Here is a 23041-nt window from a genome sequence, read left to right on the forward strand (position 1 = left end):
CTTTTACATAATCTCAATCCAACAATTCTATTAAAAGATAGTTCTACTTTCAAGGTAACCCACCTCACTCATGGCATGAGCACCTAAAATTCATTAAATATCATTAACATAACTCCCTTTTAATTCCTTCTTCAAACTTGACTTTACAACTTTGTTCCCCATTCCAAATTCGACAACTTCCCTTTTTGTAGCATAATTTGTAGTCCCTCTTACCCATAATGCCAACATTTATCCTTAAATGGATTAATTCACCCTTTGAATTTGTAATCTTTATCTAATTTATGTTTTGTTAGATTTCAAATTTGAAGATCATTAAATTTGAGAAAATTTTCCATTCTACTTCAAGTCAATGCAAACAGTTCCCTTTTGTTAATTTTTAGTTAAATCTTCATCTTCATCAATGTTGAAACTCGATGTTGTAAGACTCTATGTGATTCTGTGTTTCTTTTTGGTTTTGCAACTACTACTTAATTGTCTGGTTTTGCTACTTTGTTACTCTACTGGCTTTTAACTACTTGTCTTTGCTTGTGCTGTCTTTGTTTCTCAATATTTCACACTCTATCGTGAGTTTTGTTGCATCTGCAACTTATTAATTTAGATCTCCCTAGCTTATTACTTATTTCTTCCTTCAATTGCTATCGCTCTCTTTGTTCCCTAGCGTGCTCAAACTTTGTTCATCCATTTTTTTTAATTGTGGCACCCTTTTCTCATCTCCTTCTCAACCCCGTTGCCTCAACTCTTTTTTACTTTTATGCGGAAACTTTCTCAATAGCATACACACAATTTTTCCTTTATATACCTCTTCATCCACCTTCCCCTTTTTGGCAACCTCTGCCCCTCTAACAATCACCATAAGTGATAAGAGTGCAACTTAAATGGCATATTCTTAATGAGTAGCAATCACCATGAGTGACAAGAGTGCAACTTAATGGCATATTCTGAATACAAATAAAACATGAGAAATTCAACTTTAGATCACCAAATCACTCTAACTTGCGAAATGCAATTGTGATTGAGCAAAGTGGGTGCAAATGAAGCAACAATTCAAATTTACTTACAAATATTCGAGGTTGAACTTTGAGAGCAACTCTCACATATTTCCCTCACATTTCCACTCAAAATAAAAAATATTCTTAAATAAGCTCTTCACCAACACTCCATGGCCATCCCATCTATCACTCTCATCAGCAAAAGATATCCAACGAATCCAAGCAATTACACTTGAGCCATAATGCAATAACATGTGCAAACCTTTATAATGCTAGTTCCATGTCGAAGGAGAATTATACAAATACAATAGTGAATAACAAGTGTGGAGCTAGTCTAATACAATGATCAACCCTATTCCATGACCACACGATTAATAGCCCCTTCAAGCAAGCTAGGACCCTCATGAGTTGTGTAACCCAAAATTTTAAACATATATGAAACCCTCTTATCATGTCCTTAGCAAAATATCTTGAATCGGTGAAACTAGCATAACTATCAATCGATGATAGGCCTAACCATCACTAAGCTCACTTACTCTCCCCACTCAAACAATAGTCTCCACTTCAACCCAATACTTTGAAACCAACTAGACCTTCATTCAATTTTACAACACATCATTATCCTAAGTCTAAATATGAAACTTCATCTTGAGATGTCTCAATATGAAACTCAATCCCAAAAACACGATCCCAACCCCAACCATAATACAAGACTAGCCAATACCAAAAAGGCCTTCGAAGCATTTGAAAACCATAGATTGTCCCCAAGAAAATACACCAAAAGGTCCACAAAGATATTTTGCTAAAGGTATATATAACTAAATATAAATAGCCAAAAAGGCATTGAAGGCATCGGAAAACCATAGATGGTGGTCTCCAAGACTAGCACCTCACTACATTCCACAATCATTAAAATGACACCCCCAATCATTAATGACACTTTTGTATGTTTTGTGGGTTATGATATTTTTTTTAATGAGTATTCAATGATTTACAAACTCTTTACATGCTTGATCTTTATGACAACGTTCACATATGGGCTAAGCTTTGATGGTTCTCAAAGCAATCAAATAGTGTCAATCAACACCTCTCTTCTAATGTCGCACCTTGGAAATGAGCAACTAAGAATCCCAATCTAACAAGCAAGCTTCCAAAACTAACCATCCCAAGAGAAGAGCACTAAAGTCCCTACATTGCAAATGTAACCCTCATGAGATTGACCAAAATGGTGAGAATCTCAAGGCTAGCAAACTCAAAGAAAGGAGCACTAACAACCTTCCATTGCAAATGTTATCCCCATGAGGTTGCCAAAATGGTGAGAACTCTCAAGGCAACCAACTTGCTTAAGGTTTTAAATAGCATCCTACATTGAGATGAGATGCTCACTTCTTTCCACAAGGTTATTTGTGTCACAAATGGGGACCCCTTTGAGAATACATGTAACACTATACTCCTCATTTGGTAAGGATGTGCTGCTCACCAAGGATAGGCACATTGCATATTAGCTCACCCAACGAGGTAGTAGGCCTATGCCTCAATTTCATCATAGAATGATCCACCTTTCCAAGTTCAATCTAGATTTCACCTTCCACTTTCCAACAAGACTCGAGTGGTTGTGACCCAAGCAATGAGCATCGTGTGCAATGAAGGAAAGGGAAATAACCTTATGTTCTTTTAATACATCAATTTGTTGAACACTCTAACAATTTTTTTCGAAAGAAGGGAACAAGCACAACAAATACCTTCAAGAGGAGGGAACATGACAATATATTTTGAGAAGAAATTAAAAGTGACGGGCAAGCACTTTGAGGAAAACATTCAAAGAGAATACAAGCACTTGTATTGTGGTACTATTAACACAAATCCATTGACCCCAGAATAGCAACATGTTGCAAAGCATTAGTAAAGGAAAATGCACATACAAGAAGCATGTTGTGCATTTTTTGCTTATGATATTAAATACTCAAATCATGCAAGAAGCATGTTGTGCATTTTTTGCTTACGATATTAAATACTCAAATGCACATAATATGCTAAAGCTCACATTTGTTACATATAACTACCAAGTGACAAGGCCAATTACTATACAATACTTTTACTAGAGAAAACCCAAGATTGCGTTATTTTAGACTGAATTTGGGGCTTTCTACACATAGAATTACACCTTTCAATTTGAAAACAGGTGGGGATTGAAGTGAAGCGAAGCCATGATGAGCGATCACTATCATATGTGACCTTCCCTTAATGATGGACCTACTCATCCTCGTGCGAACAGTGGGAGCCCATGGCCAATAAAAATGGGTTAATCTATGTTAGTTAGAGTCCTGTGTTTGAATGGCAATCAGGGAATCAAGCCCGTTGTTCTTCCGGATTTTGAATGTGCAATGGTAAAAAGAGAGAACAGATACGAGGTGCCAGGAGCTTGGATCACGTATTAACGAGGCCTCGACTTCTGGTCTCCATTTTTGTATATTCTTCTCGATTCTTTCCAGCTCCATAAGCTTGTATGACCCTCTGCTTTCAGTTTGAAGGCATCGAAATCATTACCTGAGACTTAAAGCCGGCTTCTTACCTGGTGGCCCTCTTTACCTCCTCATTTAGAGCTCCAATTTGACATTCAGCCATATGAAGCATCGGCATGTAACTTTGATTGTTTTTACAGTGAGACTGCATTTCAGTGATTTGGCTCAACCAGCTTTCCTGCAGGGAATCAGAATATGAGCATGTAGGCTATAGCATTTAAAACTGTAATCGAAAAGACAAGGTCTGTTCAGAACTTACAAGCCTTGCACCCTCTGTACTCAAAACGCCATCCATATTTAAGAAAAATGTCCGCCATCTATCCATCTGATCGTCCTCACCGTGTGTTCCCTTGACAGAAAAACTATAACAGCAAGTGGCTTGGCTTACAACATCTGATCCTGGAGGCTTTTCCAAAGGATTGACTCCAAAAGACAGCTTCTCATCTAATTGGCTAGAGACAATAACACTGCGTACCCTCCGTCTGCTTCGCTTCAAAGCTGCAGCAATATTGCACATTTTTTAGTGTTCCAGAAGTATGCCATCCCAGAAAAACGCACTTTCATGCAGACCATCTGAATTCACTGCAAGCAATTGGACACTACCTTACAAGATCTTTCATTAGAAATGTGTAGGTATAGCAAGCTGCACATTTAAAAGTGGTATTTGGCAAAGGGCTTGCAAGTATTTTTTTTACAGTTTAGCTCTTGGTGCCCCTCTTATTTTCAATGTTATGGTTTTTTACCATGTGTTCTGAGGAAGGGCTTAGGTTTTTAAACTTCAGGCACATGCAGAAAGGCAACCACAGCATGGGAATATCCTCAGCTTGACGTAGACCAGGTAAATTGTCTGTAATATGCACTATCATAAGAGTGCATCGCTTTTTAACAAACATAATTCTCAGGTCTAACTCTAATTTTCAGATTCTGAAACCTTAATGGACAGATTAATTTGAACTGGGAGCCTTGTCTCAGTACTCAGCGGAATCTTTATTTGAAAGAGTGGATCTCCGACCCCTGTGATTTGTTCAAGCTTCATGCTGCTGTAACAGAAAGCCACTTTTCATGTCGTATGTGTCATGGCGGAAACTACTCCTTGGTCCATATACCTATCCTTTCAAATTGCCCCTCTGTCTAAGGTGATGATGTCGAGAAGTACACGTTATACTGAAGGCTAAGAAAGGGCTTCATGGAAAACGTCCCAAGAATTTAGAATCCCTGTCAATTAACTGCCAGCAACCTAAGAAATCAAGTGGGTTTGCTTAGTGAGGTCATTTGCCACCGTAAGATGATGTTCCACTTTCTATCTGTGAGAGGTAACCAGTGTCCACTTAACTGAAGATGGTTGAAGGCTGCAACAACCAGCAAGCGACTTGTTATCTAACCCAATGTACATTGGCAAGCACTCCATGGCATAATTGAAATATTGTCCGTGTCCTTTCTTACTATAAATTGGACAATAAGTTGTAACACCAACAATTCATATTGTCCGTGTCCTTTCTTACTATAAATTGGACAATAAGTTGTAACACCAACAATTCATAGGTGTAGTCCAAAACCAAGCTTATTCTTTCCTGAAACTGCAATAGCCCTTTTCTTTTTTCCTTTTCTTTTGTTTTTTTTGCTATAGCCCAAGGTTGCACATGTCAAATCCGGATTTCAACCATGCAACATTGTATTGGCTTGCAAAAGGTACTTGTATATTGCTTGATTAAGGTGAATGAAGCCAGAAATAAAGAAGGCTCTATCATGCGCAAAGGCTGCATGATCAATGCTTCTCATCAAGCAGACAACACAATGGCTAGGGCTGCCTCCACTCTTTGAATGTCATCTTAATGGCTCAGAGGCTGAGTGCCAAAATGGTGAGGCATAAAGAGTGAAAGCTTCTTAGTTGGACATCCAAGCTATCTAGAAACAGGGAAAGAGATGAAAGTAGACCAGAAGCACACAGGAGATAGCCTACCATGTACATCTATTAAACATCCAAAACAATATGTACAAGTACATGTGGATGGGGTCATCCCCTTATCCACTAGATACCAATCTACCCACACACTAACTTATGCAACTGACTATTTTATTACTTTCCCTTCAATTGAAGTTTTTGGCCTGCCATATATGGAGGCCTTAGTAAAGCTGATGGTATTTGAGAAAGCTCATTTTTTTGAGGGATTGGCGCCACTTGGAGTCACATCAACGCTTCAAATCCTCTCTCTCTCTTTCTCCCTCTCTCATTGCTAATTTCTTCGGATTCTTTCAAATCCTCTCTCTCTCTCTCTCTCTCTCTCTCTCTCCCTCAGTTTTCTGCCCCCTTTTCCATGCTGCACATTCAATTCGTCTTCTTTTTCGATCCCTGGCAGGCCGTATGAATGATATTCATCTTGTTTTTTCCCATGAAAAAGACTTACTATTAAGTATGAAAAAACCCGTGTGAGAAAGCTCAAAGCGGAAATACATCATGCTGTGCATGAGGAAGCCCCCCTGAAATAGGGAGCAAAAAACTAAAAATGAGCTGGAAAGAAACCAAGGTTGAGGTTGAAAGTGCCACCTCAACACTGTGAGAGAGATATATATATTTATATGTGATGTGTGTGTGCACGCACACACGCACACGCGGGGGGGGGGGGGGGGGGGGGGGGACTCTGGTCTGCCATAGCCATTACAATCTACACTGAGAGAAGCCGCACCACAATACCATTTCTCCACCTCCAATCCAGCAGCAGCAACAACAGCACACTTGCCTGCGTTTCCACCTCTTGCCACCCATCTCACTTGTGACTCGTCCTAGCAGCACACCTATGACCTCCTCAAACATTCACGTCACAAACCAAAGCACTAGAACAACAATGAGTGAGAAGGAAGAAGAAGAGTTTGCACTGTCCCCATGAAGTATCAGCCCTGCTCCCAATTTTTTAGTCCAGCATTGCAGCGCCAGCCGAGAATCCCAATTTTTTTCAATTCTAGTTGGGCATTGAGCTGCTCGAAGGCTTTATCAGAGTTCATACCAATGCAGATGCAACAGAGGCTCCGAATCAATGCTTCAGCTTGAATTCAACCTCACCATCTATTACTCTGATCCTGGCATTCAAACGCAGGGATGCAAAAACTCCATTGCTCTGCTAGCTAGTTTTTTCTCTGCTAGCTGTTCTCGTCCCACTAGCAGGAGCATGGGGAGGTCCTCAAACGTACTTGACGCTCCAATCTCTTTCCTAGCACAGAGCAACTGCCTGTCTAGTAATGTATCCAATAGTATTAAAGATCGCTATCATTAAAAATCACAGAGTCTTTGGAGAGCCTGCTTCTTCCATGTTTTACTATTTTCACATGTCGCTCAAGCAATTTTCTTATGATTATCTAACTGTTTGTCAGACAGAGTACACTATTCCATGTTCTACTATTTCCACCTGTCGCTCAAGCAATTTTCTTATGATTGTCTGGCTGTCCGTTAGACAGATTACATTGTGTGGAGGGGAGGGTATTTATATACATATGTGTGTGTGCATGCACGTGCACGTGCTCCTAATGATATCTTCTGATGCTTTGTGATTGGCTGTCCTTTTCCTTGGGACTGTTTTATGTAATATAGTGACAACTGGATTTCACCCCCAAAAAAAAAATTGTGTGCGCATATGCATATACATTTGTGTGTATATATCTGTTTATGTATACATGTACATATATATGTATATATTTACACATACATGTATATATGTACACATACATGTATGTATGTACACACACTTTTTTTTCATAAAAGCACGCGTGCACGCGCGCGCACACACACGTGTGTGTGTGTGTGTGTGTGTGTGTGTGTGTGTGTGTGTGTGTGTGTGTGTGTGTGTGTGTACAATGTGTATACATATACATATACATATGTATACGTGTTTTATATGTATATGTATATTTATATGTATACATATTGTATTTGTATATTTATATGTATATGTGTATGTAAATGTATATGCATATGTGTACATGTATGTGTATGTGTATGTGTATGTGTATGTGTATGTGTATGTGTATGTGTATGTGTATGTGTATGTGTATGTGTATGTGTATGTGTATGTGTATGTGTATGTGTATGTGTATGTGTATGTGTATGTGTATGTGTAAGAAAAGAACTCCTAGAACATCCTTCCATTAGGTCTATGCCTACTAACTTCTTCCAGTTGCAATTTGAGCCTCCCTGGCAATGAGTACAACCTTTCTGTTCTCATATTATGGAGGTAAGCTTCTCAGAATCTGCTACCCAAATTCTTCATCATCAATATGAGAATAGTCATCTACGTCAAACTTGTTACATAACAAGTTTACCTTCTTCCACTCTCGTATTTGCCAATTGTGTTCAGCCTGTTCACCAATGACTCTTCTCTTGAATATTTACCCATTATTCCCAAACAAACAATACCCATTATTCCCAAACAAACAATGTGTGAAGAACAGCTTGAAGTTATTTTCAAAGAAAAAATCATGAACCAAAGGCACAAGAGAGCAAAAACGAGAGAAGAAGTGCAATTTTTGCCACTCACAGAAGTGGCTAGATGAGGCCTTTCATAAACAAGATCCTTTCTAACTTCAGGTTTACTAGAAGAGTCCTATCCTAGGATAGGATATCGGTTCAGAGTCAATAAAGAAAATATTCTTTCAAGAATGACTTATAATATTGATGGCCTTATGGATAACAATGACTCAGTATGTATTACGATAATCATGTCTGGTGTCATATACTATCCCCATTCATTTCACACAGCATTTTGTATTTTCTTTTAATGGCAGATGGTATCATTATCCTATGAATCGTGTCGATGGACAGGGAATCATATCTCAGCAAATTCCGGGAACGCCACAATGGCATTCTCTGGAGTTCCAGACCAGCTGAACATTGTGGGAACATTCCGATATGTTCCAAGACACCTGGATTTCTTGGAATGCACGTTTCCCTGTCCCAGAAGGGGGAACACCTTTCTTTGTTAACTATGGTATGAGCATGTGGGTGGGGCCACCAAAAGGTTTCGCTGCCATCACCAAGAACCTCAAATGAAAGATCTATATTTTACTCGTATTCAATGGGTTTGGCAATCCTGAATGGGTCGCCTGTTTATCGACTTGATGGGATCAGAATGGTTTTAGTCCTTTGGGGTACTGGCATTGCCAAGCTGAAAGCGTGTGCATGTAGGTAGCAAACTTACTGATCATAAATTTCTCATAATCGAGTCCACAAAGTTTCATCTGTATTTGAAGCCCTAGGAAGCATAACATATATTGAACTTCAAAGCAAGTATCAATAAAATATCTTACCAGAAAGGCGGCCCTTGATATCCAATCGGAGCAATTCAAGCCAGCATGCAGCCACATTTGCTGCAAGATTTTTATAAGTCAATGTGAAATACAATCATTTGCCTTGGTTATGTAAAATACTCTTATGGTTTCCTTTCTATAAAGATTATTCATCAAAAATAAATATAAAAATTTTCTATAAAGGACCAACCTGCAGTGCAGACAGTCGTGGCAGCTTTTGTGCTTCCCTTGGTAGAAGCATTATCTGAAAAGTGTGATCCATTCTTATTTAAATGATTCTGCTCAATTGACCCTTTCACAAAGAACCCTCCTTCCTGCCCCACTCTTACACCACCAGAAAGCTGACATCCATTTCCTGGATCCTCCATACTTGAGGTTCGATCAGCAATTGCAGCTTCAGAACCCTCCTTTTTTTTTCTAGTATCATCAAATGCTTGTCCTCGAGCATCACATTTGGAGCAAAGTTGTGACTCAGCACTAGGATCAGCACCTGCATGCCCTTTTAGGTTAGTTTCCAAAACCTCAGCTTTAGTATCATTAACAGCATACAAATTCTCCATGCTTTTATCTTCCGTTTGCTTTCCATGTTTCTCTCCATAGTCAATGCCATCAGGGACTTTTGCTTGTCCTGCACATTCATCCCTCATTCCTGCTGCTGTGACATGTCTTTCAAGGGCCATCATAGTAGCAGGGTCTTGGTTTGCACAAAGGGTTAAAGGAGGTTTTGAAATTTGTTGCTCTAGCATGTTCATATCCTTCCTCCTTTTTGGAGATCTTTGCTTTTGTTCATCATGCAGCAATTGACTCAACTGTCGCCCATTAGCACATGATTCCTGCCGAAATTCTTGCCTTTTTATAGAAGCACCTTTTGTTGGAAAATTAGTGTCCATGACAACAGACCCGATAACAGCCCCCAGTATTGCATGAACCTGTCTTTTATCTCTCAACCTATTAATGATACCAGGGTTAAGTTCCCCTAATAATCCACTGGGTGCACAGATCCGAGCAAACTTATTTGTCTTTTCTTTTTTCTGTGTACAACCTTTTGTGTTCTTTGGTTGCCTTCCACGCCTTACCTTAGGCAGACATAGAGTCTGATATTGACTATGAACGATCCCCTGGGGGCCAGCAGTATTGACGCATGCCACTGTATTGTAAGTAAAACATTTGGTTGATGTCGGAATAGAAGAAATGAATGAGCTGTTTCCTGGGTTAATTCCAGTCCCATCCGCAGAATGCTGCCTGTAAATGGTGCCAAGCTGTAGCTCTTTTGCTTTCTGTCCAACCTGTCCAGAATTGCCCAGCCTGCTTGACGCATGTTTTCCAACTGTTCTGTCTAGGTGTACTTTATCAGCCTCTACCTCCACACACCATAGACTTCCTTGTGCTTTCTGCATGCTTTGCTTTTGACATGCAGCAATGTCTACAGTCCTTCCAGTGCTGGCGACTCTTACGTTAGCACCAAAGGCATTAGCGGAAACAACTATACTGGAATGTGGCTGAATGGAGATCTGCTCTGCAGCCAGCCCTTGGTTCACAGCCTTGACATTGACTTCATTCGAAACGTGGTATTCTTTCCCCATTCCTGACAACTTGCCACCTTTCCAATCCTGCAAACATTGAGACTGCCCAAGGTTGTAGTCTTCTGATTGGTGCAGGCTTTCAATGGTGTTACTGCTTGGTCTCAAGGCATTCAAATCTTTTGATGCTGGCACTGAGTTCTCCAGACTATGGTCTGATTTTTTTAACAAGCATGCGTCAGCGTTCTCAGAGGCCTTTCTGTTGGGCTCCATCTCCTCATGGACTCTAGTATGTATTTTTAAAGCAGGAGGCAAAAGGTTGACATCGGTCAGCTTTGTCCCAGCAACACATTGATACCACCCAGCAATCTTTGGAGAATCTCCTCGCTCCTCCAAGGAAGGCCCTGAAGGCTCTTCAATCTTGACAATACTGAATATGGTTTTCTCTTTACCCATGGAACCAAGTGCAGAAGGACGCATGAGACTTGTAGTCGATGACTTACAATCATTCCTTCCAATTGTGGTCAATGAGTTACAAGCGTTTCTTGCAGAAGCCGTTGCTTTATCCTGGCATGCAGCCACGGCGAGTTGACTCTTTTCTTTTCCTCTGTCAATACTTGTTGAACTATGCTTTGTTTTGGGGTAAGTCGGTGGTTTTGCACTTGGAAAGCTGGTAGTAAGTTGACCTTGCCGTTCTGATTTTGCTTTGCCGGGACAGGGATTCAGCATTGTGACTGTGAAAGATCTTGTATCCTTTTGGACCCCAGTCGTTGGATGGAGAGCGTCGAGACATTCATCTGAAGGCAGACTCAAACAAGCAGCGGCCCCAAGAAGGCTTAATCCTGCCAAGGACTGTTCTGAGGTGTTAGAATCTGGATCTCTGTTGGAATTGAAGCGATCTCCTTCTACAAAGAGTTTATGAATGCTAGGCGATCGGGAGCTGGCTTGCAATCTTTCACAAGCTGCTGGCAATTCCGTAGCGTCTACCAAATCCATACAAGGCCAGTTGGAATGTTCGATCTTCAAATTTTCTGCTGTTTCGAAAGGAGCCAACGGAATATTCAAATCGTTTTCTTCCAATATGTGTGTCCCAGTTTCCAGACAGCCAGTAGTGGACAAGGCGGACCTTTTCCGCTTGAGAGCAGAAAATCGCGCATTTCCTGCAGGTTTTCGAGCCTTATAGATTAGATACAAGTCGAATTGAAATTCGCTTTAAAATACGACATATACATATCCCGGCTAACAAATGGTTTCTTGCACTCGGCCTGTGTTTGAAGGGAAAGCGTCAATTGCATCATACAAAAGTACGTTCATTGCTGTAGAGCATCCAATACCTTTAAGTCCGTGTCCAAAGCCAAAATTTGTGCGCTTCACTCCTCTATGCTGCTTACCAAAGACCTGCATTTCCTTCATTTGAGACGCGATACCATTCTCTTTGCAATAATCATTCCCAGCCACCGTTATAACAGAGTGAGAATTTATCCTGCGCCTTGCTCTCCGGCCAACTTTTGCCGCAGCTAGAACCTGTCGCAAAATCGCCTAACATGCTCGTGAACGCTTTTCCCAACTGACAAGAACAGGTCGTATAGCTCGAACACCACCTAGTTTCAGTAAGCCATAACATTCCAAGCTAATAAAGCAAAGGAAACTATCTTTCGCATGTCATGTTCGAAAGATCGTCATGGCACAATTACAGCTAAACGACATCGTGAAGCTGTCCAAGTTTCGAAACGACATATATTTTCGCAGGAACACCGTAAAAAATGTAGGCTATAGCATGAAAGAAGTAATCGAAATTGCATCCACAGATTTGGTTCTAGACAGCCAATTTCGAGACTGATATCCAGGAAAAGGATTGACCTTCGAAGGAGTAAGGTTTGCAGGCGAGTATTTATAATTGGTACAGTCGTTCGCGCTCAGGCTGGCTAGTGGCTTCATGCGATCTCCATGCACTCCATCTTCATCCACATCACAGTGGCGATTGTGCTGCTCGAGAAGCGTTCTTGCCTCCGAAAGAGTCGACGCGCCAATGCTGCTGCGGCCGTGAAGGCCAGCCGAGGCCGCTAGACTGTCGAAGCCGGGGGGGTGGTGCGAGGGGAAGGAATGGGGTCGAAGGGTGGAGCTCCAGCAGGCCAAGACGGTAGATGCGATTTTCTCGTCATGGGTGGGGCTGAAAGGAGGCATTATAAAGAGATGGAAAGGCTAGGGAGGACGAATTATCTGGTGGAGAGAGTGCGATTGTTGAAGGGAGTGATTGAGCTACTGCTGAGGAGATGGAAATGGAGATGGAGATGGCGATGGAGAAGAAGAAGCTGCGAAGATCAGTTGATGTTACGATCGACAACAACAACAACAAGAAGATGAAGAAGATGAAGATGAAGATGAATATGAGGATGAAGAAAATGAATGAAGAAAATGACGAAGCCCTTCATTCAAACCTTCATTTGAATTTTGAAATTCAAATATCTCACAAAAGAAAATTGTTTCCTCGCCATTCACACCCAACGGTCCCTCCCCCTTTCCACTTTCTGGGGAAATTTGTGTGATTAGGGCTCACGTACACCGTACACTCCCGCCGTCGCCCCCTGCCCGCCCAACCCAGAACAAGGATGGGTAGAGCTTGCTCATGCGGTAGGGGTGGTTTGCAACCCCACCTGTCCCTATCGGTAACAACTAGTTGCTGCTTGAGCCCCTCCTCTTGAGTAAGACCACTTAAAAACCAGGTTTTCAAATTTTTGGTTTGCAACCCCTCCCTTCACGTGAACAGGCTCTTAGTACACAAGTTGTAAGCTGCCTACATGGTCTACGATGAGAGATCTCTAATTGGTGGGCAAGGTTTCAATTCCTACTATCAGTCGATTCGCACTTGGGCGGGAGATGGGCGGGGGACACTGGTTGCCCATGGGATGGGTGATCGTTTTTTTTCACGGCCTATAGTTTTTAAACACGTGGCGACCACGTATTCATACACCCCTACCTGCCCAAGTATGGGCGGCCTATGTGTAAGCGGCCTAGTTGAATCACCATGCAAATTCGAGCCAGTGCACATGCACTGCCTAGAGCAGCATTTGCAGCGCCTCAATTTACTCCACGCACTAAAATAGGGAGGGCACATAGATGTGCCTTCATTGCCCAGACCTGATCCGCACCCCGTATTTTTGGGGTGCCGAACACTGTACCGAAGCACCACTCGCAACAACAACCAATCAATGATGACTGCCGACCAACAGATGCCCAATTATGGCATGCAAGGTTTTGAATTTCAAGTGAGTTAAATCTCACTGCCAATTACGATTTTCAATTGATTTCTTTCGAGTCAAAATGCACATGACAAAGTGAATGCAAAAATGGATGACTAATCCACCTCCAACGTGTGCACAGGCTACGCTCTAAGGCTCTTAGAAGCACAACTTCTAATAGCACACACTAAGCAATCCCATGTGTCTACGCCCATCACGCCCAAGGTTATGAACAAAACTACAAGTAAGACCAGGTTCACACCCATCGCCTAGCCATGGAGGACGAGGAAACACTTTTGGAGGATGGCAACCAAGTGTGGTGGTCACACGACCCCATAGTCAAGTTTTATGGAGGGAAATGCCGGTGGATAGAGGAAATAGTTTGTGTCAAACGGCATCGGTTCAATCCCCACTCAGTTTTACTATTCATGGGCAAAAATTTTGAACCGCCCAGCCGTTATATGGCAGACACAATTTTTTGGGGTCAACATCCAAGCCTGTCTTTCCTATTCATTCAAGTAGAACAACGAACCTTCCCATCAATTTTGGAGGATGGCCATGTAGGTGGTGTTGCCCGAACTGCAACTAGGACTAGTGTTCACATAGAATTTTCCCTTTATAGATAGAGAAATATACAACTTTCCACCTCACACGTTTTTCTTAAAACTTTTCAACCTTTAAGACCAAAATATAAGTAAAACACGATACAGTTTACATATTTTTAAAATTATCTAGTTCACGTGAGATTTTGCAATTTCATTGTATGTAGTTTGTTGTTTTTCTGAACAGTTGAGTAGGACACTAGGCAAGTCCCGCATTTTACAAGCGGAACTGTAGGCAAAACACCAGGCGTCCGAGTCCCACATGTTTGGTCCATCCATAGCCCTCGTGTTACAAGCAAAACGGCAAGTGCGACACTAGAACCTCATGTTACGAGCAAAATTGCATGTAGGACATTTGGCAAGTGCCACTTGCCTAGGTTTATCTCATGGCCCTCGTATCTTCTCTACTCCGTACAAAATAGAGGTGGGAGACCACACTTGAGGTGGCCCCCAATACATAACATGGGGGAAAGGGTTCTCCATGCGATATCTAGTGGGTGTAAGTGCCAACATAGAAAGCTGACTCTCGCTCTCCCAATCTCCATTCATCACTATTTTCCTCACAAATTCTCCAATAATTATCTTTAAAACATTGTAAGTTCTCTTTCCTCATGTCTCTAAATGTCCATCCTCATTGTTTTTCACCACAATAGTTATCTTAACAATCCCAATATGTAAGACTTGAATGTTCTTGAAATTTGGAGGAAAGAGTTTTTTTCATGAATACTCTTCACCACACCACCATGCACCCCCACATCGAATCTCTACATCACAATAGTGCAATTATCCTCCCATAAAATTTTATAGGGCAACGTATGATTAAATCTTCACTGTCCATCCCAAAAGGTTTCTCAACCACAATCCCCATTCCTTTTTTTTATTTGTACCATCATTCATAAACATCTACCACACATCCCAACTTCCTTTGAATCTCCATTGTAATAAGAAAATGGGTTGTGGTCACCCTCCTTCTATCATCAAAGGTGAATAGAAGGCTTATTGGCCACTCGATGAATTTTGAACACCTTTGTTGGTCCCCCAAACATTTCCCTATCGCATCTCTACTTTGCAAGTTTGTTGCTACAACCTCCTTCATGCATTACAAGCACACCTTTAGGCTACACCCCACCAAATTGCACCCTCCCCCCATGTCAGTATTAGCTCTACCCATGCCTAGGTCTGTGGGGGTTAAAGGTCACTGTGCCTTTACCCCGGTTATGTACAATACTCAAACACATATATAAATGAATGAAAAAGAAGATTAGGGTGGTTCTGCACCCACCAAAACTTGTGTGGCTCTCTGTTTCTCTCTCTCTCCTTCTTCTGTTCTTGCTTCCGTTGAGAGCACTCTCGACTGGTATCAGAGCTCGGGTGATCTAGCTGAGCGTGCATGAATGCTTGAAGCTTAGCAGCTCTGTGGGAAGAAGGAGAAGCTCTGTGGGAAGCTTTGTGGGTGACTTTACTTGCATCTGAGTGTGCAGAGACCTTGAAGGAACCTTTGGAAAAGTCACTTTGGCTTTGCGAAGTGGTTTTGAGAGCCTGTTAAGTGTTTTCAAAGAAAAAGTCGTTTTTTGAGCTTTTCCATGTTCCGTTCGATGACAGAGACTCCGTATTGACTTGTAGAGGCAACTATTGCTTGCTTTTGGTGTCCACTTCACTTCAGGAGCTTGGAAACACCTTCATTCTTGAATCTGGGATCATTTCATTGGATTTCTGACTCACTGTGTCAGTTCCTGCGTTTTTTGCTCGGGTGTTGGAACTCAAGTTTGGAGCAACCATTTGCAGATCTGTCAGTTCCAGTGGACTCAGGAGGTCCTAAAACTTCTATGTTGGTCATCATTCGCACTCCAGTGGAGTTTACAAACAGCTCTGTTTCCAAAAACGTTTTTCAGTCCGTGTGTTGGACCCAGTGATTGAGACCACGGTTTTCAAAACCGTCTGTCCCATTGCGTTCCGGACGCCCAAAAACCCTTACCTGTCAATTCTTGCGCGATTCGGTGGAGGATTTTCAGAGTTATAGATCTCTGTGTATTCGATTTCGTCTCTCTGTTATGCATTTTCCATTCTAAGGTTTTGAAACCTTAGATTTATGCCACATGGCAGTGGATAAGTGTTGACTCCCATTTCTCACGCATCGGTTAGGATTTTGGAGTTCTGGCAGAAGAGAGATATTTGCAGATTTTCTTGTTGAGTCCGATTATGCAATGGCGCCCATGTTTTGAGGCATCTCAGGTTCTATTTTCAGCAGCGGTCATTACCGTGGGACCATGATTTCTTGAGCATACCTTATGCAGATCACTCTGGTTGCAGTTTGAGCAGTGTGTGCTCATTTGTGGTGTGCATTTGGATGCAGTTGATGATTTATAGGCCATTTGGATGCATTGCGGTCCTTATTGGATGTGCTGATAGGCCCAAATTGCCTTGTGGGATGCTATTTTTATGGACGCTTTGCACATGGATGCTATTTTATGCTGAGGGACAGCTTTGACATATTGCAGGTGATGCACTGATAGTGCTATGCTCTCTTGGATGAGATATTATTGATGCATATGCCAGTGGACGGTGTTTATGGTTGAGTCATTTGGCACTTATTGGCATTTTCTTTTGGGCCAGATTTGCTCATATGGATGCATAGTATATGCACATGAGTCAGATGCATCTTTTGATGCTTTGAGACATGAGTTTTGGTGATATTTCAATCTATCGTGGCATACATATTTGGGTGCACCTGGTATTTGGTGTGATTCTCTCTTGAGGCACTAGCATTTGGGATTTTGCTTTATTTGCATCATGGCATCCTCTTCCATGTCTGAAAAGGAGTTTTTCAACATTAAAAAGTTTGATGGGACAAACTTTTCTTTGTGGAAAGAACAAATAAGGGATGTGCTTATTCAAAAGAAGCAGATTAAACCCTTGGCAAGGATTGAAGCTAAGCCTGCAAATATGTCTGAGGATGATTGGAATGAGTTGGATGCATTAGCAAAGTCTACTATTAGACTTCATCTTGCAGAGTCAGTTTATTTCCATAGTAGTAAATAAGCAAACTACGGAAGATTTGTGGAAGAAACTGTGTGCCACTTATGAGAAGGAAACTGCCTCTAATAAAGTTTACCTCATGAAGAGGTTGTTTGAGCTGCAGATGAAGGAAGGGGTCTCCATTTCTTCTCACTTGAATGAATTCAATATTATTTTCAGCCAGCTTCAGGCTCAGAAAATGAATTTTGATGCAGAGACTAAGGCAATATTTCTCTTATGTTCATTGCCATCCTCATGGGATACCTTCCGTATAGCTGTCAGTAACTCTGCACCTGGTAGAGTACTGAAATTTGATGATGTTGTGGGTAGCTTGTTGGCCGAGGAGATTAGACGGAAGTCTATGGATGGCAACAAGCAGGATGCAGCCTTAAATGTGCAAAGGGGCAGATCACAGTTTAGGGGGAAGTCCCAAGAAAGAGGGAAGTCACGTAGCAAATCCAGGGCACGGAACATTGAGTGTTACCACTGTGGCAAGAAGGGCCATATGAAAAAGGATTGCTACAAGCTAAAAAGAGATCAAAAGGATAAGAAAAAGAATGCAAATTGGGGTGCAAATCAAAAGGAAGAGAGTCCAAGGGAGGACAAAGGAAAAGTGAAGATTGAGGAGATCAATGCAGTCACACATGATGGTGACAATGACATTCTCTTCATGTTTGGTTTATCTACAGAGTTGCTTACCACTTCAGATGATGCCTATTCCCAGGATTGGATTTTGGATTCTGGTGCTTCATTCCATGTTACTCCCCATAGGGAATGGTTCTCCACTTATGACAGTGGAAAGACAGGTTGCGTGCATCTTGGAAATGACTATGGATGTGACATAGTGGGAGCAGGTGACATAAAGTTTTCTTTTGCAAATGGGTCTGCATTTGTTTTGAAACATGTGAGACATGTGCCTAAGCTGACCAAGAGTCTTATTTCAGTGCTAGATGATGCTGGCTTTCACACCACTTTTGGCTTTCAGAGTTGGAAAATTCAGAAGGGCTCTATGCTTTTGGCCAGGGGTGCCAAGTGTGGGACTTTGTATCCCTTACATGTATCAGGGGTATTTGATCATGTTGTTGCAATAACCGAGTAGCCAAGCACTTCTTTGTGGCATTGCAGGTTGGGGCACATGAGCCAAAATGGAATGAAACTCTTATGTCGTTTGGGTTATGTACCGCATTTGAGTTTCTCTGATTTTGAATTTTGTGAGCATTGTCTCTATGGGAAGCAGACTAAATCAGCCCATAAAAGAAGGGGAAAGAAAGAGTTTGAAATGCTTGATTTGGTGCATTCAGATGTATGTGGTCCCATGCCTACATGGTCATTAGGCGGGGCTGAATACTATGTGACATTCATTGATGATGCAACTAGGAAAGTGTGGGCTTATGCTATAGCTCGGAAGAGTGATGTGTTCCAGGTATTTCAGAAATGGCTGGCCTTGGTTGAGAATCAGTCAGGTAGAACGCTTAAATGCCTACGGACTGACAATGGTGGAGAGTATCTCTCTCATGACTTTCAGCATTTCTGTGATACACGTGGGATTAAGAGGGAGCTCACATCCCCTCGTACTCTAGAACAAAATCCAGTTGCAGAAAAGATGAACCGTACCATTCAAGAAAGGTTGCAATGCATGCTTTCTAATGCAAGTCTTTCTGGTGGTTTTTGGGCTGAGGCAATGAAGACTACAGTGCATGTGATCAATAGATCACCTAGTAAGAGTTTGGATGGTGGTATTCCTGAAGAGGCATGGAGTGGCAAGAAGCCCTCTTACTCTCATTTGCGCATATTTGGGTGTGAGGCATATGCACATGTGCCAAAAGAGCTTCGAAAGAAGCTAGATCCTAAGTCTAGGAAATGCATCTTTCTAGGTTATGGTGAAAGTGGAGAGATGGGCTATCGTCTCTGGGATCCAGAAGCAAAGAAGATCATATGCAGCCATGATGTAGTCTTCAATGAGAAGAAGATGCATAAGGCACCCATGAGGGATGTGGAAATGAGGAGAATCACTTTCCAAGATGTGAATCCACCTGCATATGTTGATAGACAGCAAGCTGTCCATGCACCAAATGTGCAAGAAATGGTACCACCAAGTACTCCCACAGGTATACAATCAAGGGTAGATGATGAATCATCTATTGGTGGAAATGATGAGCCAAATGTGGCTGATATGCAAGTGGGACAGCAAGCTGAAATGCCCTTGAGAAGATCATCTAGAGCGTCTAGACTGCCTGATAGGTTTGTTCCAGGGGTAGACTATGTGATGCTTACTGATTGCGGGGAGACTTCTTGCTACAAAGAGGCTATGATGTGCGATGATCAACGCAAGTGGGAGTGTGCTATGCAATCAGAGATGAGTTCACTTATGAAGAATAAGACTTGGGACTTGGTTTCTTTGCCACATGGAAAGAAATCCTTGCCATGTAAATGGGTCTACAAAATGAAGGTCACAGGTGATGATATGCCTAGATACAAGGCCCGTTTGGTCGCGAAAGGGTTCAAGCAAGAGAAGGGTGTGGACTTTGATGAGATATTCTCTCCGGTTGTGAAGATGACCAACTTAGATGCATGCTTGGACTAGTGGCAGTAGAGGATATGGAGCTTATGCAGATGGATGTCAAGACAGCTTTCTTGCATGGGGATTTGCATGAGGAAATTTACATGGTGCAGCCGGAAGGCTTTGAAGAAAAGGGCAAAGAGCATCTAGTTTGCAAGCTAAAGAAGAGTCTCTATGGTCTTAAGCAAGCCCCTAGAGAATGGTATCAAAAGTTTGATGCTTTCATTCGGTCCCAGGGTTTTAGAAGGAGTAAAATCGATCACTGCCTATACACTAAAAGGGCTAAGGATAATAGCCTGATAATCCTGGCACTATATGTGGATGATATGCTATTGGCTAGCAATAATACTTATGAGCTAGATGCATTAAAGGCCAAGTTGCATGAGGCCTTTGATATGAAGGATTTGGGATTTGCAGGTCATATTCTTGGTATGCGCATCACACGTGATCGGAGTAGGAAACTCCTTTGGCTTTCACAAAAAGAGTATGTTACAAAAGTATTGCAGTGTTTCAATATGGAGGGGGGGAAGGCAGTGATTACTCCATTGCCTCCATATGTGAAACTGAGTCATACAGATAGTCCCAAATCAGATGAGGAAAGGGCCATGATGGCCAAGGTTCCTTATGCATCAGCAGTTGGGAGTCTTATGTATGCTATGATAGCTACTAGACCAGACATTGCATTTGCAGTGGGAGTTGTTAGCCGGTATATGGCTAATCCAGGAAAGAGGCATTGGGAGGCAGTTAAGTGCATCATGAGGTACATGAAGGGTACCAAGGAGATGTGCATCTGCTTTGGTAAAGGAGACATGCGTGTACTTGGGTACACAGATTCAGACTATGCAATTCAGACTATGCAGGGCATGTGGATAGTAGGAGATCCACTTCTAGTTATGTGTTCACCTTTGCAGGTGGTGCAGTGTCGTGGATGTCTCGTGCACAGAAGTGCGTTGCTTTGTCTACCACAGAGGCTGAGTATGTTGTAGCCACAGAGGGTTGCAAGGAGGCTATATGGCTTGATCGGCTAGTGGGAGATTTGGGGATTCATACAGGTGTACCAACATTGCATAGTGATTCCATGAGTACTATTCAGCTAGCATGGAATCTGGTCTTTCATGCAAAGACCAAACACATTGAGGTCAGGTACCATTTCATCAGGGAGGTACTTGAGGACAAGCGCATAGAGCTTGTCAAGGTTCATACAGATGATAACCCTACAAATATGCTGACGAAGAGTCTACCTAGTCAGCGGTTTGAGTATTGTCGTGTATTGATGGGCATTGGATAGTATGCTCACTAGTTATTCTCCCTTAAAGGCACATTGTCCTTTAAGTGGGAGGTTGTGGGGGTTTAAGGTCACTGTGCCTTTACCCCGGTTATGTACAATACTCAAACACATATATAAATGAATGAAAAAGAAGATTAGGGTGGTTCTGCACCCACCAAAACTTGTGTGGCTCTCTGTTTCTCTCTCTCTCCTTCTTCTGTTCTTGCTTCCATTGAGAGCACTCTCAAGGTCTAGTTACATCAAACATTAGCATTTAAGCAAGATGGAGGTGCCATTGGCAAGACGAGTACATACTCTCACATACTAGTGTGTCATGCTAAGGTATAAAGAATCTCACTCTGACCTTAGTTTAGTAGTTTGTTAATGTGGATCTCTTCTCATTCTCCAAAATCCCAATAATATCAATACTCTAGCTTTTCACATGTACCCTTCATCTTATAATACTTCCTCTTTTTGAACTTTGCCTACCTACAAATTTCCAAAGACATTAGCAAATGACAAGCATAACAACCAACTTTAAAAAACATCATCACATTTCAACTTGTCTTTGAAAATTGCCATGGTGTCAGATTTCCTTTACCCTAGTATAGTCTTTGGATTGATGGATGGGGTACAAAAAGTGTCATGATTGCACTTCTATTACTATTTGTATGCAAGATTCAAATAACAAAATTTTGTTGCAACATTGCTTTTATCCCTGGTCTATGGACCATAGAGGAGAGAAACGCATTGTAGCAGCTTGGTCTTTTACATAGTGAATGAAGGGACTATTAAGATATCGAGCTCCACTCATGATATGCCAAGGTGACTGTTGTGCATTTATGTCACCGACTTGTTAGCTGCAGATGCGGTTGGTACACCGCCCATGAATAATAGCTGGATGACAGCTATCCTTATATACTCTAGTTCGTGGCTCATCAGTTAGTATGCCACCTTAGTTAGCTGAGTTTGGTTTGAGACCCACATATAGGGTTCTTCTATTTCTTTGTACTAGAGTTCTTTTGGCTTTCACATTTAAGAAGAGGAAAACTGTTTTCAACCTCCACCTTTGTGTGTATTCCCCCATTGTGTATGTGAGAAAGCCGCAAGTGAGACTCCTTCCTTCTCTCCCACTATTTTCACATGGTATCAGAGCCTAGTTTGTGGTAAGGAGCTCAAGAAAGCAAACCAAGTTCGTGGTGTCCTGGTAAGAGGACTAGTGTTGCTTTCCTTTTTCGAGTTTGGGAGTAAATCTCTGCAGGTAGCACAGCCGAAAAGTGCAAGAGTGCATTGTCTCAGGTTGAGACGCCCTTCGCGGTGTGGCGAGAGGGCAATATATGCTGCGGGAGAGGGCGATGCCCTTGGTGACTTGATTTTTCTGATTCGAGGCCATTTCGGGGCTTGTTTTGGAGGCGGAAGTTCTCCGAAGCACTGAGAAAAAGGCCCTGTTTTTGATGTGCAACCACTGCTCTGCAGGTTGGTGAAAAGTTACTGCAGAAATTGCATCGTATGCCTGTGTGCAGAGATACTGGGAGTTACAGAATCATCCTTATTGCTTGTTGATGCAAAATCGTCACTAGGAAGTGAATGTGTGGTCAAATACCACTTTCGTCAGTTTTGCAGATTTGCCCGTGTGAGGCAGAAGCTGTGTTTTTTGCAGTCACAGAATATTTTGCAGTGTTCTGTAATGGCATCTGATTCTCTTTCACAGATTGTCACTGAAAAGCTTGATAAGAACAACTTCCAAGCATGGAAGTTTAGAATGACGAATTTCCTTATGGGAAAAGGCTATTGGGAGTTCATTACAGGAAATGAAGAAGATGTAGTTCTTCCTAATGTTCCCAATCAACAGGAAATGTAGGCATTTAAAGGATGGCATGAGAGAGCTAGAAAAGTTATGTACTAGCTATCTATCAGTATTTTAGATTCTATGATTGTGCATATTCAGGATGCAAAGACGCCAAAGGAGGCATGGGATACTTTGGCAAAAATGTACAGCACAAATATGCAAGCCCGGAAAATGCAGCTCAAG

At 41.9% G+C, this 23041-nt stretch overlaps 1 protein-coding gene across 1 annotated transcript; it reads right to left on the bottom strand.

Moving 5' to 3' along the window:
• Positions 1-3161: 3161 nt before the first annotated feature.
• LOC147892114 (uncharacterized) lies at positions 3162-12511 on the bottom strand. Its single transcript, XM_087388575.1, has 7 exons — positions 12187-12511; positions 11851-11927; positions 11661-11809; positions 8997-11486; positions 8807-8866; positions 3771-4009; positions 3162-3689 (listed from the first exon to the last, which is right to left on the bottom strand). The coding sequence occupies exons 1-7, from the start codon at positions 12508-12510 to the stop codon at positions 3558-3560; spliced, it is 3471 nt and encodes a 1156-aa protein (XP_087244701.1). The 5' UTR covers position 12511; the 3' UTR covers positions 3162-3557.
• Positions 12512-23041: the final 10530 nt, after the last annotated feature.

This window comes from Dipteris shenzhenensis, chromosome 17 (assembly GCF_047967505.1).
Source record: "Dipteris shenzhenensis isolate YYH24624 ecotype China chromosome 17, Dip_SZ_1.0, whole genome shotgun sequence".
Taxonomy (NCBI): Eukaryota; Viridiplantae; Streptophyta; class Polypodiopsida; order Gleicheniales; family Dipteridaceae; genus Dipteris; species Dipteris shenzhenensis.